This window comes from Rhinolophus hipposideros, assembly GCF_964194185.1.
Source record: "Rhinolophus hipposideros genome assembly, chromosome: 8".
NCBI lineage: Eukaryota > Metazoa > Chordata > Mammalia > Chiroptera > Rhinolophidae > Rhinolophus > Rhinolophus hipposideros.
In genome coordinates, this window is record NC_138054.1 from 30,658,268 (window position 1) to 30,675,794 (window position 17,527).

The 17,527-nt window shown below is 33.3% G+C and overlaps 1 protein-coding gene across 1 annotated transcript in view; it reads left to right on the top strand.

Moving 5' to 3' along the window:
• The window catches only part of SELENOF (selenoprotein F), a 36,284-nt gene that overhangs the window by 11,865 nt on the left and 6,892 nt on the right, over window positions 1-17,527 (top strand). The window contains exon 3 of the mRNA XM_081057596.1: window positions 15,264-15,327. Coding sequence (XP_080913722.1) covers window positions 15,264-15,327 — 64 coding nt within the window. The remainder of the gene's footprint in view (window positions 1-15,263; window positions 15,328-17,527) is intronic.

The window sequence follows — 17,527 nt, forward strand, 5'->3', positions numbered from 1 at the left end:
TTAAAGGAAAAACAAACTAAGAAACAAAATATTTAAATCCTGGTGCTATTTTTATACGGGTAGTATTGCTAAGTAGCATAGTGACTTTGGCTTTAAACAATAGAATCTTAAGACAGAAGGGGAGGAACCATTCTTTCACTACTGACTCGCTTTTTCCTTATGGTGGGAAAACATAGTAACTGCCAGTTCCTGACTGGTGTATTTTATAGCTTTTCCCACGAGAAAAGGATTAATTCTTCCTCATTCGCATTTTTTGAAATATTTTAGACAAAGATTGTTACTAGGTCAAGTTGAGTCACTAACCAGTTACTAGCTAGGATTATGTAATAATGTAAGAACCATTAGCTGCCACAGTAGCTACGTGGAATGTTTCATCAGGGAGCAGACAGAGAAAGCAGTTCTAATGTAAAGCACAGGTTAGGTACTAGGTAAGCAATGCCGGAGGTATCTGTTGTGCTTTTTTCCTCAGTTACTAGAGTAAACCACTTCTACTTGAGCTGTTTTTAAAGATTTAGCTCGTGTCCCCTCTTCTGGTAAGTCTTTCCTAATTTCCCCACCCTTACCCACAATCACTAACACTCCCAGGTTATATTAGCTACACCTCTGTATTCCGGAAACACTTGAGGATACCTTGATTTGCACATACCTCCATTATTTTGCATCTGTTGTTTTGTTTCTTTTTCTCCTAATAAATTATGCTCTTTGAAGTCTAGGACTGTTTTTGGTTTCTGAATCCCCAGCCTTTAGTATACAATATTTCATAAGCTTTTGTCCTTGAATAAGGCTGTTAAGTACAAGTTAGAAAAGGTGATTTAAAAAAATGTATGTTGAAAACATACTAGAACTCCGTAGAAGCTTGTTAAGTACCTTTTTCATTTCACTTATATATCCTGAATATAAAAAGAAAATTTGTCTCCGAGTTGGCAGTTATCCATTACTAATACTTTGGTTATAATAGTTTATCTAACTATAAGTCTAAATCTCTCATTTCTATATATTATTTGTAAGGCTGTCATAAGCATTCCAAATCTATCTGAAAAAAAGATATGTTAATTATTTAGCACAAATTTTTAATGATTCCAGTCTGACCACTAACCTTAATAGATATTTTCTCAAAGAGTATGTGACCATCAGGTTCAAAAGTTCCCTGGGATTTTCCTGAAGATAAATATAAATCAAATAATTTTTATTTTCTGCTAAAAATTTTTTAACTTCTATTTTCTAAGATTTATAAGATTAAATGTAGTATTTCAGTAGGTAGGTTGTTCTTCCCATATTTTTGTAATCTTTCCAGTTCTGTGAATTTGAACTTGATTATGGCAGCTAGATGCTTTATTCCTGTCTCATTCATTTAAGGTTTTCATAACTTAATAAGAATGATTTCACCTTCTTCCACACATTGTAGAACTTTTGTATTTCTCCTTAATTACTTGCCCCTATTTCCTTGGCTAGTACCTGTTCTTTTTAAGATCTTGGTTCACTAAGATCCTTGGAGTCCCAGTATTGTTTTTTTTTCTTCTTTACAAATACTTTTATTTAATTGGTTTTTAGTACTTCTTTCGTGTTTATATCTACTTTATCTCTGAATTGCTATTTGAAGGTTTGGCTAGTTCCCAAACCAGAGCACCTTCTGGGAGAAAAGAATGCACTTAGCTGAATTACTCATACAGCAAATAAGCAAATTATTTCAACTTAATTTACTGTTCATTCAGTCTTGATTATATGGGGAGGGAGTTTCGAGGGTAAGAGCATAGGCTCTAGAAGCAAACTATTTACGTTCAGATCTTCTGCTAGTTAGTTGATGATCTTAGACAAATTATTTGATCACTCTGTGCCAGTTCATTTATTTATAAACTGGGGATAGTAATAGTTGCTATTTCATAGGGTTGTTATGAGGATTAAATGAGTTAATATATGTACACTGCTTGGAATAGTGCCTGATATTACAATACTTGGGTAAAAGCAAACACTTGGGGCTGATAGTGATGACAGTAGTAGTAGTAGTAACTGAGTTTCTGGTGGGGAAAGAAAACAAGAAATAAACACAATTTGGAGAACTCAGAATAACATAATGATGATTGCTGTTGACAAAGTAGGGTAAAAGAAAATAGATAAAGAGGTATAACATGAACTATGAGATTTTCCAGTGAAAAAAATTTGGAACAAAATTTTCTGTTACTCCACTTTCAAGCTGCTGGACCAGTTGAATCAAGAAGAAATAGCTTATGGTAACAGAATTAGTAGTATGAAAACCTTTACCACTTGCAACTACTTGTGTATGTAGAATAAAATATAGAAATAAATTATGTCAAACATAACCCTGGATTTCAAATTTTTGAGTCCAGCTGATGGACACATTTTAATAATGAAAATACTACCAACTTAACTTTTAAAGTTTGTACCATTTTGATCATTTTAAAATGTCTTAATGAAAGATTGCATTTGAAAAGGGAAGGTTTAGCTAATAAAATTTTTATTAAATGATTGATAAAGTGGAGGTCAGTTTAGTTAAGACAAACCTATTGCGAAAATTGCATGAAACCCGTATTTTAAAGTCAATTTAGAATAAAATACATTATTGGCTTTCAGGTTTTTTCAGATGACAGATCAAGTGGAAGCCGTGATATTCTTTAAAACCAGAAATAACATTATAACTGAAAGTAAATTAAACTATGTGTTTGAAATATAAAAATAATCGCTTTCTGAAAAAAATGCAAGCTATTAAACTAATCACAATTTCTGATTTTTTATTTTTTATTTTTTTTTTACCAGCATTCCTCTGCTTAAGAGCATAGGCTCGAGAAGCGAATTCGGTTCAGATCTTCTGCTACTCAGCTGATGATCTTAGAAAAATTATTTGATCACTCTGTGCCAGTTCATTCATTTACAAATTGGGGATAATAATAGTTGCTATCTCATAAGGTTGTAATGAGGATTAAATGAGTTAGTAGATTATATTTTTGATCTAATAGTTGGTAACAGATTTTAAAGGTTTAAGAAATTTTTTAGAAGAGAAAAGCTTAAAAGGGACTTTAAAAACCTACAGGTTGAGAAGAAATGTCTATTATTTGAATTTTGAAACATCTTGGTCTTATTCACAGAATACCTAGGCTTTAAATCACCAAATTATACCATTACTGATTCTGTAAAATAGCTCAATAATTAAAGTATTTGATGAAGAGGTTTTTTTTTTCCATTTCAAAATCTACTTTTTAGGTAATACTAAAACAAATTTTTAAAATATTTATCTTCAATCTTTATTATAATTCACAATATTTTAATAAATGAACCTGAGTACCAAGTGCATAAAATAATTTTAAGAATATAGATTCCCTCCACTTCTCACTCCATTACCTGGTTGGAATTAAGACTAATGTTAACTGACCAGCTTTATATAATAGCATTCCCACTTTAAGTGTATAATACTCTGCCTTCACATTTACATACACTCCAAGCAAGCCAGAGAGAGTACAAAGATAATACTGAAATATGTATAGATCAGTGGAAGTTTATCTCCTTCTCTTTTTATAAGAGTTTTTGAAAGAATTGAATTTTCTTCTCAACTTCATTGCTTACTAGCTTTGTGACTTCGAGCTAGCAAATTACTGGGTGACCTTCAGTTTTGTTGTGGTAATTTACACTGTCTCACCTTTGAGTGTTTCTTTTACCTTGGTTATGTGCTGAAGTTTTTTACCTACCTGAAGATTAAGTATTTAATCTTCACAACAACTCTGTAATGTAAATACTATTATTCCTATTTAACAGAAAAGGAAACGAGGATATAATCTGCCCAAAGTTACACAGCAATTAAGTGCTACAACCAGGCTTCATCTCAGGTCCATTTGACTTCAGAGCCCCGAGTTTTCTAACCCCTACACTATTTTGCCTCTCATCTTGAAAATGTTAATAATAGTAAGACCTACTTCACAGAGTTACCATGAGAAAATGAGTGAGTTAAGTATAAAATACCAGACTGGCTTTCTGAAGGTACATTTAGTTAGCATTTATACTTAACAATTTCAATAACATAGTACCATCACTATTTTTCATTTAATACTATCAAATCTTTATTCCTCAGTTTACTACAGACATTAATGTCTCCCATTACTTGGTGTGTTTCAAGAATATACTAACAAATTTGGCTTTAAGTCCCAACCAACCAAACATTTTAAATAAGTCATGTAACTTTTCTTAATTCTGACCAAAAAAAAATCAAAACATTCAGTTATTTTCAGTTTACTTGGAAATTTTATAGCCAGTATCAGAGTAATTTAGAAGTCAGCTTAAACAGCATTATTCAAGACATGGGCAGATTTTAAGCATTAGCCTATCAGAATGCTACTGTTGTGGAAAGCATAAAAGGATGGAATGGAGGATAAGCTAACTATGCGTGAAATTTGTAACCACTAAAGAAATTTCAGTTGCTTAAAATAGCTTCACTTTTTTTGTAGAGTCTGTAGCATCAATTCATGAACTGATTATCTTCAAAGGAAACAAAATACAAATGTCTTCAACATATTATTCTAATGGCAACATAAACACTTTCACACAGAAGCTTTTTTTAAAGATCTAAATGTCTGGCAACAATTCAAATTCAGTGTAAGAATCACTAAGACTCCTGAGTAGCAACAATATTAAATAATGACAAATATTTACTTACTAATAGCCACTAGCATTTATTAAGTTCTTATTATATGAAGGTGCTCTTCTAAGCACTTTATATGAATTAATTTATATAATCCTTGTAACAACTCTATCAGGTAAGTACCATTATTATTTCCATTTCATAGTTGACTCTGAGGAATAGAGATCTTGCCTAAAGTCATACAGCTAATAAGTGGCTATAAATATATGTATCCTATATTTGTGTACTGAAAGTTTTAAAATTTATTTTGTGTAGTTATTTCATTGAACTGAAAATATTTACTTTTTTATGTTCTCTGTGGCATTTCATCTGGCTTTAATATGAAGAATAAATGTAGTCAATTTTTTAATGTATTTACAAATTAAGTCCAGCTTCTATCAAGCATATTCAAACATTCTGTCACATTTGCATATTATAATATTTAGAAAGGAAATAAACCTTTAAAGTAATTCATTATCCTCAGGCTGTCTTACAACTACATTTCCTACCTCAGAGTCAAAATAAACTTCCCATTTATACACGAAATATATCTTCTTGGTATTGGCTTTGAGAATGCTAAAATAAGACAGTCACTGTCCTTGAAGAGTAGAAGAAATAGACGTGGAAATTGGACTGCTAGAATGTATTTGGCAGGATATTCCATTGAGCTAAAACATAATGTCCAGTGTTATGAAGGTAAACACTAAAAGAATGAGAAATAAAGGAAGGAGAAGGGAATCTCTTAAAGTTGATATATTGAGAACTATAGATATAACCATGTTAATCATTATGGAAGTGACCAACTGAAGAACTGAAAATAAACAGTTTAAAAGTTATTGAGTGGTGGGTGGGAAGCAGAGGAAAATTTTCACTTATTTTATACCCTCCTGTACTGCTTCTTTTTTATCAGTATTTCCAGATACATTGATTTCTTTAAAGAATTCAGTGAGATGTGAGCTGTAAACAAAAAATATGCATGTGCTATGAAAGCAAGAGAAGGAAGGGCATAACCGTTTTACAGGTCAGGTAAATATCACCATCTGCTTGTATAGAAATTGATACCTATGATAAGTTGGAAAATAATTACTAAAAGATCATCTCTTGCAGAAGAAAACGTTAATGAAAAGGCACAGAGTCATGAGAAAGATGGCCATCTAAGATAAATCAGATAGTTTGGTTATGATGAAAGACAATGATTAAGTAAGGCCTGTTTGCCTTGCTTGAAAAGAAGTTTGGATTCTATCCTATAGGCAGCGGACAAAATTAAAGAATTTTAAGTAATGAACTGGCATCAGGTTTGTAATTTAATAATTTCTGTTGTTGTTATAAACGATAGTTGATAGGGCAAAGGGGAATGTTTTTGCCAGAAAAATACCTTATATAGCAAGATACAGGGCTGAAGCCAACACATTGATAGTAAAAATGGAGAAAGAACAGAGCTGAAAAAGATTTAGGCAATAAAAATTACAGGATTTATTAACTTAACTGGATTGGAGGGTGAAGGCATCAGTGAGGGTGCTTCCCAATGTTCTTACTTGAGAAACTGGTTACCCCAACACAAGAAGGCTACAGTAGACTTCACCTAGTTACAAGGTGGCCCTTTAAGGCAATGGTGTGGATAGGAGAAGGGGCAGAAACTTGCATAACCCATTAGTGACAAACTGCCTTTTCAGTTTTCTTTTTGAAGAAACAAGTGTCAAAAGTTTTAATTGAGAAGGCCATGAATTTTATCTGGGTACCATAATGAGTATTAAAATTGATAATTTACTTGTCAAACAGTGAGCAAAAAATAAAACGTGCAATGGCCTAGATTCTTTTGTTCATTTTTTTATTTTTCTGCTCTTAAGTTAGTATAATATTTAAACTTTTGGATTATTATGAGTTTATTTTTGTACCTGGTATTAAAATAAATAAGTGATTACTTTCTGTAGATTGAGAGAAACTATAAATTGTGCCCACTGTTTTGTTTTTATCTATAACCTTTCTTAAAGGTATTTGTAACCTTTCTTAAAGATCATAATTGCCCCTTTTTTTATGACAAACAGTGATTTTCTTTATGGAGTGGAAATAGCAACAGGAACACAAGGAAAAGAGTTTTCTTTTGAAAAGCAGCTTTTGCTGCCATATGTGGCACCAATGTAGCACCATCGTGTTGTTTCTGAGGCTGTCGAGTGTTTGCATGTTGAACCATATTTTGTCTGGATCTCAGTTTTTCAAATTAACAGGAAATAGGTTGTATTTCTCAAACATTTAGGAGCAAAAAGACATTGAATTTTTTGTTTGCCATTTTCTAAAATATTTTTACTTATTACTGAGGGGCCTAGTTGGTTTTATTCAAAAACGACTTACTGTGATTTTTAAGCTTAACCTGATTTTTACCAATTCTTTGGAAATTTTGACCTCAGGAAATATAATGATGATCTGTCAAGTTAATGTCTTTTCATTGTGTGTTTCCTAAATATCAGTAGAATTAAATGCATTGTTCCCAAATGATAACCCTTGCAGCTGAGTATGTATGGAGGTTGTCCATATCTGTGGCTGTAATATTTTTTCTAAGTGAAAATTTAATCAGTCTTATATCTTGTTGATGAAATTCTCGTTGTTGTAGGTGCATATATAAATTCTGTTCATCACAGTACTGAAAGAAATCTTGTTCTTTTCCTCAGATTTCAGAGTTGGAGTGTTCTAAGTTAGAATGTGGTGATATCAAGGAAACTTTTTTTATTTTATTTTTGTACATTTTCATTGAGCTTTTTAGTGAAGCAGTGACTGTATCTTTATGGAAAGATTCCTGCAGTGTATTCTTACCTTCATTAGAACCTAGTTTAAATTAAGGTAGATGAGATGGCACCTTGCTTGTTTTGTAACTTTCTCAATCTTAAGGCAGAAACTAAAGACAGAAAAAGGAATAGGACTTCAATAGCATAGTAGAATAAGTTTAAACTTAAGGAGCTTCCTTAGGCATAGAGATGTATTGCTTTGTATTTTTTCAGAGTTCAGTAGAAAACACCTAAAATGAGTAGTGTAATCTCAGGGGTGTAATATTAGTGGATCATATTTTCCAGCTTGTTTTTCTAATATTATAAAACTTAATTTCTTTCCCTAATCCTCCATGTCCATTCATTGTTCCTATGCAAGAATGCCATCAGCCAGTGTGTATGGAAGTACCAGCACATAAACCATTTGCCTTATACATTGCTGCTTCAGCGACTTAAAGTGAAATCTTAACAAAAGCTTATGACCAGATCACAAAAAATTTAGTATCCTAATTATTTGTCCATGTGTAATTGTAGCTTATTGTTTGTAGCGCTCCAGACATTTTTTAAGAAATCAGAAAATATGGGAATGATTTGATGATGAATAATGAATTAAAACTTAAAACACCAGCAGATCACTAACCATATGGTTTTGGCTGAAAACATTTCCTATGAATTAACTGGCCAGATTTTGCTAAAAATAGCTTCTGCATTTTTGAAAGGAGTAAAGTTGATTTTTAGAAGTTACACTGGATGCAATTAATGTTTGGAAGAGTGGCTCGCACATTTGAGTGTATCAATTATTTTTCATTTAAGATCTTTAAATAACATAATACTCAGCTTTCATCATATTATATTCATACTTCCCTTTTTTTTTTTTTTTTCCAAGGAGGGCACAGCTCCCAGGGGCCCATGCAGGGATCAAACCGGCAACCTTGGTGTTACCAGCACCAGGGTCTAACCAACTAAGCTAACTGGTCACCCCATACTTCCTTATTTTTTAATTCCTACATTTTATTTGAGGGTAAGCCTTCAGTAGACCTATAAAAGAGTTCCTCCTCAGGTCTGAGTTCTGTTCAGCAGTTAAAATTTTACCTTTTATTTCACCTAATGTTAGACCATTTTCTTCATATTGCTACTAATATTCAAATTTTTCCAGTTTTTTTTAACTGTACTACTGAATTTAATACTAAAGTTTTGCATTTAAAAGAGGATTTCTAAAATAAGAATGTCTGACTGCAAGCAATACTTCATAAGGGAAGACAAACAGCACTGCAGCATTTGTCTTGCTGTAATCAAGCCTCATGTGGTTTACCTTTTAGAATTAATTTGGTTAGTCTGTTGAGCAAAAGCCTACTGTTAGATTGTTTTGTAATTTTTGCCTCATTAACAGTTGAGTATAGTCCAAGGCAGTAATTCTGCTCTCATCCCTGGCTGCCCATTACAATCACTTGGGTGGCTTTAAAAGTAGTAATAATAATTAAAATACTGATGCCTGGATTTCACCCCCAAATACACTAATTTAGTTGGACCAGGGTAAGTTCCAGGGATCAGTAATTTTCAGAATCTTTCCAGGTAATTCAAGTGTACAGTCAAGGTTGAAAACACTGGTGTAAGGTAATTTGAATTTGAAAGCTTGAGAAATTTTTGGAGTGGCCATTCTAATCACAGAGGAACAATAAGTGATAGCCCTGAATAGCCCCAGAACAGAAAGCTCCATTAACTATGAAAATGGGTTTCAAATACACAACTTAAACTTAGCCAACAGTGTGAAAGAAAGTATAATCATAATAGCTGTTGTTACTTACTGAACATCTAAAGAATACAGGTTTTTTGTTTTGTGGTGCTGTTAACTCCTTCTTGCAACTCTGCATAGCAGAGAATATCTTTTGTTCAAACAGGAAACTGAAGCTTACAGAGAGTGACTTACCAAGGGGACAGACTGCTTGTAAATGGTAGAGCCATAATTGGACCACATACACATTTGATTTTACAATGAGATCTTTTCACTGTACTATTAAAGGATAAACTGAGGCATATTACAATCTTTAGCAATTTGAGCAAAAATCAGTTAAAATCCAGCAGCGTCAATGGAAATGGTTAGCGGTGCTCCACCAACAAGAGTTTGGGGCAAGACTTTTATAGAGTAGATGCAGAAGCAAAGCAAGGAAATAATTTGATGGGCTATAGCTTAAACAGTTGTCTTATTTGGGAAATCTTAATTGGCTGTTTCAGATTTGTTGTCTTTAGGTTTTTAACTCTTTGGTTGTCCTTAGATCTCTTAACTCTGAGACATTTACAGGCTTAGGTTTTGGTTTGCTTACATAGGCTGCTGATGCCTTAGAACAAACCCAGTCTGATGGCCTCCTTGTTTAATTTAACAATATCATGCAGTATGAAAATTTGATATTCAGTTTGACTTAGTTTATTTCAAGGTTTTCTTACTGTCATGTTTCTTTAGAGCCATGGATACTGTCACCAACAAAAATATATTAAGTGCTCAGTGTTGGAAAGTTGTAGCATATTTCTGACTTGGACCAGGTTTAGATTTGTGGTGCTGAGTGATGGTGATAGTAAATATTAGCACATGCAAAACTGTTTTGAAATTCAAGAAATTTACATAACTTACAAGTGTTGCCTTTATTCACTGTTATGAATTAACTTATTTTGGAATTTAGCTATCTGGTGAGAAACAGCATAGACCGTTTTTTGTCTTGCTGTTAATCTGAATTGTTTTGTAGCAACACAGACTTTAATTACAGCAGAGTTATTTCCACAAAATAAAGACTTTTGGCCTTTTTCTATACATAAAAACCTCATTAGAAGCCCTTTCTAAAATTTTGTAACAAGAGATTGGTCATGTGGGTATCATTATCTTCCAACAGCAATTTATCAGGAAGTCTTTCTACAATGAAAGGAGAGCATTGTCCCAAAAAACTTAAGAAAAATATATGAAATGTACAGAATCTAAAATTGAGATACATACAAATAAATTTTTATAATACTTACAATATATTTAAATTGCGAAAAATATATTTTTAGAAATTTATTTTAAGAATAATAAATAAAAATCACTTATTTTTATTTTTTATTTTTATTTTTATATTTTTTAAAATTTATTTATTTATTAGTTTCAGGTGTACAAAACAAGGTAATACTTAGACGTTCATCATTTATATCCCTCATACTGTGAACCCCCCTCCCCCCATCCACTATCCCTCCGACCTCACACTGAACCATCACATTATATATATAAAATTATAGTTGGCATTCATTAATGTTTAGCTTCTGGTGTACAATGCCATGATCAGGTATCCACAGTATCCCTGAGGTGGTCTCCCAAATAGGACGCATGTCCATCGGATACCCAACAAAATCTTTACAACATTATTGAATACCTTCCCCAAATTAATTTTCAAAAAAACCCTGAGGCCATCTTGTGGTTACCAGCTGCTTCCAAATCCCTTCACCTTTCCCCTTATCCCCAACCCCCCCACACACACCCATCTAACAACTCTCAGTTTTTTCTTTGTGTCCCCAAAACTGTTTCTGCTTAGTTCATTCACATAGTCTTTTCTTTAGATTCCATATATAAGTGAGATCATATGGTACTTGTCTTTCTCTTTCTGACTTATTTCACTTAACATAATGTTCTCTAGATCCATCCATGTTGCTGCAAATGATAAGATTTCTTTCTTCTTTATGGCTGCATAATACTCCATTGTATAAATGTACCACAGCTTCTTAATCCAGTCATCTACCGATGGGCATTTTGGTTGTTTCCATATCTTGGCTATTGTGTAAAGTGCTGCAATAAACATAGGAGTGCATACAGATTTTTGAATTGGAGTTTTGGATTTCTCCGGGTAGATGCCTAGGAGTGGAATTACTGGATCATAGGGTAGTTCCATTTTCAGATTCCTGAGATACCTCCATACTGTTTTCCATAGTGGCTGCACTAATCTGCAATCCCACCAACAGTGCACTAGCGTTCCCTTTTCTCCACATCCACGCCAGCATTTGTTGTTTGTTGATTTATTGATGATAGCCATTTTGACTGGAGTGAGGTGGTATCTCATTGTGGTTTTTATTTGCATTTCTCTGATGGATAGTGAGGTTGAGCATTTCTTCATATGTCTTCTTGCCTTCTGTATGTCCTTTTTAGAAAAATGTCTCCCCAAGTCCTCTGCCCATTTTTTAATTGGGTTGTTTGTTTTTTTGGAGTTGAGTTGAGTAAGTTTTTTACAGAAAAAAATCACTTATTTTTAAATGAGAGAGAAATAAATATATTTAAAAATCTTGTTACAAATAAGGTAAATTAGTTGTAGAGCTAAAGTAGTTAAATATTTCTACATTCTACCCAGAGGACCCTCTCAAAATTTTAGGAAAACCTGCCAATTGTAAATAGTGTGCAATTAGGTATGGACTTGAAGGGAAAAAAATGTAATATTGTGCATCATTTTTGTACTTTTCTAGAAGTGTCTGTGTGTTTCTATTTAAATTATTTGAGCTCAGATAATACAATCCTAATGGAATAATGACCTATAATCCCTAGAGTTAGATTGTCTATACAAATAAGGCTTCTCTAACACATATAGAAAAGAGGCTTACCAACTTGCTATAAAAAAATATAAGCTTGCTATATAAAAGTTACATAACTTGCTTCTTTGATTTCTCTTCTACTTTTTTTTTTCCACAAATGTTTGATTTTTGTATGTGAGTGATATTACTTTAAAAGGTAAAAATGCTAAGGGTGAAAGTCAAGGAATTGGAGTGAGTGATATTACTTTAAAAGGTAAAAATGCTAAGGGCGAAAGTCAAGGAATTGGAAGTTTTAACCTTTTTGAATCCTTTCATACTTTATGCCCTTGAGAATTTCTATTATAAGTAGCGTATATTTCCTTGTGTACAATGAATTATGTGCTGCCAAAGATGTTTATGATTACCTTAGAAATAGGCACTGAAAATTTAGCACAATTTATAGTTATTTATTCACCATGAAAAACAAATGTTTTCCCATGAACACTGCAGATTCATAATAAAATGACAACTAGCATCACAAATTAATGCTTTTAGAATTTGACTTTAATCATTTTGTGCAGCTTTGAGTTACATTTTCTTTTTGTTCGCTCTAGACTGGAACTCAACACAGTCTGCCCTACAAAGTATGTCAAAGGAACTTGAAATATTTTGAAAGTTACATGAGAAAAGAAATGTCTAATTCTGCTAAATGAATAATTCTCTCCATTCAGCACACATACATTGAGCAGCTTTGTGTCCAGTTCTGGGGGGGGATTATGATAAATAAGACATTTCCTGTCCACGATGAAATTATAGACTATTTATAGTACCTTATGATAGGAACAGAATTCTGTGGAAAGTCCCTCACTGACGGAATGAGACCGACAAAAGTTTTCCTGGAGAAGGTCACATTTGAGCTGCCTATTCATTAAAGAATATATTTCTAATAGTTTTGATTAATTAATTGGTGTTCTGTGGTGCAGAGAAGTACTTTCCATGAATGGGTTACAAGTATGCTGAGATACTGAGTCCTTCAGTCCTTGAGAAAACCAAGTGGGGAGCGGAGTGAGCAGAGGCCACCAGTTAGTTATAAACAGCCTCCTCTTTTATACTAGTGATCCGTACGGTCGTTACCATTTTCCACATGTGATGATAGGAAGAATGTGGGGAAATAGTGGTATAGAGAAATACCATCATATAAGGTAATGGGATCTCCACTTAGAGTTCCCAAGGGATCGCCACTTGCAAATAAAAGATAAATCTAATAACCAAATTTTAATATGGCCTTTTTTCTTCTTAATTCTGGTAAAATATACATACAGTTCAGTGACATTAAGTACATTCACATTATTGTGCAATATCATCACCATCTGTCTCCTGTACTGTTTCATCTTTTCAAACTGAAACTCCATACTTATTAAACAATAATTCCCCTGTTCTTCCCTTCTCCAGCCCCTGGCAACCACCATTCTACTTTCTGTCTCTGAATTTGACTACTAAGTGCCTCATAGAAGTGGAATCACCAATATAGTATTATTTTATTGTAACTGCCTTATTTTACTTAGCTTAATATCTTGAGTATTCATCCATATTACAGCATGTGTCATAATTTCCTTCCTTTTTAAGGCTGAATACTATTTTATTATGTATATACGACATTTTGTTTACATGTCCATCTGTCAGTAGACACTTGGATTGGCTTCACCTTTTGGCTATTGTGAATAATAATTAGTTTACAAATTTCTGTTCACATCCCAACTTTCAGTTCTTTTTTGTATATACCTAGAAGTACGATTGCTGAATCCTATAATTCTATTTTTAATTTTTTAAGGAACCACTATTCCATTTTTCATAGCACCACTTTACATTCCCAACAGCCATTTACAAGGGTTCCAAATTCCTTACATCCTCGCCACCACTTGCTGTTTACTGCTTTTTGGATAATAGTCGTCCTAATGAGTGTGAAGTGGTATCTCATTATGGTTTTAATCTGCATTTCCCTAATGATAAGTGATGTTGAGCATCTTTTTATGAGCTTATTGGCAATATGGGCTGATATTTTTAAAGATTTGGGGGGGGAGGCAGGACTTGTCTCACCAAGATTAACCAAATCTTATTCACAAACAACTTATTTTATAGACTTAGATCAGCCTAATCTTAAATTTTTACTGTTGCAAAGAATCTTAGAGGTTATCAGAGTTCTTACTCCGAAATCCATCAGTAGTTACAGAGAGTCCATGAATAACCTGAATTGAAGCAAAATTCCATCAGATTCTCAAAAATATCTTTGACCCTTAAAAACTTGAGAACTATTGATACAACCCAAAATCACTAAAATGTTAAAAAATAGCTTATGGATTAGTGAAATTATGGTGATTTTTAAATTTCTACTTTGTGCTTTTCTATATTTTCCAAAGTATCGAAAATAATCATGCATAGTACATGTGACTTTTATGCCATTTTGGAACTTTAAAAGTAAAATCCATCTTTAGCTCTTAGACCTACAATTAAAAAACAAGGCTAAAAGCTAAGAAATACAGTGGATATAGTGTGTTCTTACCATTGTCTGCCTTCTCTTAGAGTCACGGCATTCCCAAGTCACTACAAAAAGAATGGGCAGGCTATACAGCTATGGAAAAAAGAGAAAAAAGATGTTTACCAATGAATACATTTCAACTGAATTAATTGTACTAAAGTACTGAGTTTAAGTTTTTTGTAATAAGCTTTTACTATAAAGAGAATGTGATGTGCAGGTTTTATAGCTAGAAAAGCAGTATTTACCACTGAATTCGTTTCAACTGGAATTCACTAAGGGAAAATAGTTGATTTAAATTCTTTATAATGAAATTTTACTGGTTTTCCCATAATATCTTTACATAGTACATACCATACTTACTTTTTAAAGGTATTGGGGGTTTTGTTTTAAAACAATGATTACTTAATTTTAAAAGCAACTGTAAAGAATTCTCATTAAGTATCTATGTTGGACAGATGGATACACAACTGTTCAACTTAGCATCTTGAAAAACTGTAGGAAATCCTTAAGATTATGTGAAGAACTTTCTAGGACATCTTACCTATTCGAATTCATTGTCAGGTCTCCATATCTTCTTCAATCTTTTTGGCTAAGTTTAACTATACTCCAGGTAGGGCTTAACCTGTTCTACCATTTAATATCCTTTGGCCTCCATTTACTTCTTTGTTGGACTGGAACTAGATAATCCTAGTCAACGCTGACATTTGTTTAATCTATATATCTGTTCAAAGAATATCTGTATTGTTTATGCTGTGAAATTTTATATTTTATAACTACATTTTTTAATTTATACCAGTTTTTTAAATTCCTGATTTTCCCTTTGCAGCTGTATGCAGGAGCTATTCTTGAAGTCTGTGGATGAAAATTGGGAAGGTTCCCTCAAGTCCAAGGTATGTAAAATTAACTCTAATAAATTCTCAGTTTAATAATTTAAAATCAGCATTTTACAAGAATAATTTTATTAAATATTAACACAAGTAAGAATTTTTAGGATTATACTTTCTCTACAGCATGTGAATTTTTTCCACATTTGTTTTCATGGCAGTGGAATTTTAATAGTAATTGTTGAATGCTAGGTTGCTTTAAGAACGCATAGTATGTGAAATTTAGATTTACATACAACACATGATAAGGTGGCTATTTTCTTAAAAGGAGAGCTTTCTCTTTAGCAAGCATGCAGTTTATGAGAACCATTTTTTACCAGATATAAATGTAACCACTTTAGGTAGTATTTCATTCTAGTATATTTTAAATGTGAATTGATTTATATAAAACTCCTAAGGAATAATTGCATTAAGTGAGACTAGATCTGTACAAAACGACAAATCGAGAATAGAATTAATTATCATAGAACTTGAGATGCAGAAGAGAGGAAGTCATACACAGGACTGTGTATGTCTTCATGGGAAATTTGAAGGCTAAATATGTGAAATGATAATTGTGAAAGTGTATTCTTTTGGCAGTATCAAACAGTAATGGGACTTTGCAGCTCCCAAAATACTTGGACTAAAGCTTTCTTTTATTCTGTCCTTGCATGTTAATTTAAAATCAGTTTTATGAAACTGAACTTGTCTGAAGGTGTGAACCAGTGGTTGTTGACACCAGTACAACACCAACAGGAATCCCCAATTTGGGGTGCGGTGAAGAAGGAAATTTTATTCAGTGCAAACTACTCAACTGTAATACAGCACAGCTGTGGTACAGCACGGCTTCCAGGCCGCGCTCTGGCTAGACAGCTCTGCCCTCCTCCAGTTGGCTCTACCTGCTCTGCTCCACTCTGGTCCAGCTAGATGTCTTCAGTGTTTTAGCTCCAGCTGGGGAAATGCGGTGGAAAGAAAAAGTGTGCTCTCTGAGCTGGAGGGGATGTGACTTACATAGAGAAGTCCCTGCCCCTAGTCCCTGATTGTTTCATTCCCGTGCAAATAAGGACTCCAAATTCTCGAAGTTTGATTGGTCCAAAAGGCACTGTCTTGATTGGTCAGAGTGGAGTCGCTCTGATTTGTCAGTGAAGATGCTGATGGGGGCTATAGCTGCACAGCTTCCATTGAATAGGGAAAGTCTCGTTCCTATTGGTTGAAATAGGATTCCAGGAACTCCTTTATAAGGGGTGGTTCAGTCAGCAGGAACACAGTGCAGGCGGGCAGTTCAGTGCGGGAGGCAGGAGCTTAGTGGAGGTTTCTCCTTAAAGCACCGTTTGTATGAGAGGCCCATTTTAGTAAAGGCTGCTGTGCTCTGTTTTTACATTTGAGCCCAGTTAGCCAGCAAGATCTCTTCTTAGTAGGTATCTGCTTTCTCTGGATCAACAAAGGTAATGACGCTCTTTTTTCAACTGAAATACATGAGTGCTCTACTTGTGTGCCTCATTCTGTTTTTGTCACTGCTGGTTTCCCATGATTTCTTGCCTTGTTTACTTAATGGCAAGATAATTATTTGGATTTATGATGTTATAAAATTGCCTGTATTAGCACCTTTCCTTTATTGCTGACCTAGAATTGTTTATAATAAAATACTGCTCATTTTGGCACAAAAATGAAATAGAATAATTTGACTTGGGACATTTTATATGAGGCCCAAAGCAGATAAACATCTAATTAAATACATTCTTTGTTAGAATAAGCACAAATTCTGACGTAGCACAGAATATAACATCTACTTAGGGGAAAAAATTCCTTACTCTGTTGTTTTTTTCCTCAAATACTTAAACTCATAATTGTACCATAGTTGTTTTTATATAAGCTCTCTGAATGATAATGTGATCACTTTTATTCCTAGAGTTTGGCAGTTCCCAAACTCTATTGATTATTCATATTTACTGACTTGTTTTATTAATAATCTTTTGTGACTTAGCTTTTCCTGAGGTCAAAAGTAGCATTGATACCACAGTTACCCTTCTATTTGTGATATCAGATTTTATTACGTCCTTGGTAATAATTTCTACAGTTTATAGTTTAGTCTATAAAAGCAATCTTTGTAGTAGAACTTAATTATATATATATTTTTTTATGTATAGTTAAATTCTCAAACCTTTGGGTACATGTAGTCATACTGCCTTTTCCTTTTGAAAACAATTGGATCTTAATTCTGTGTATA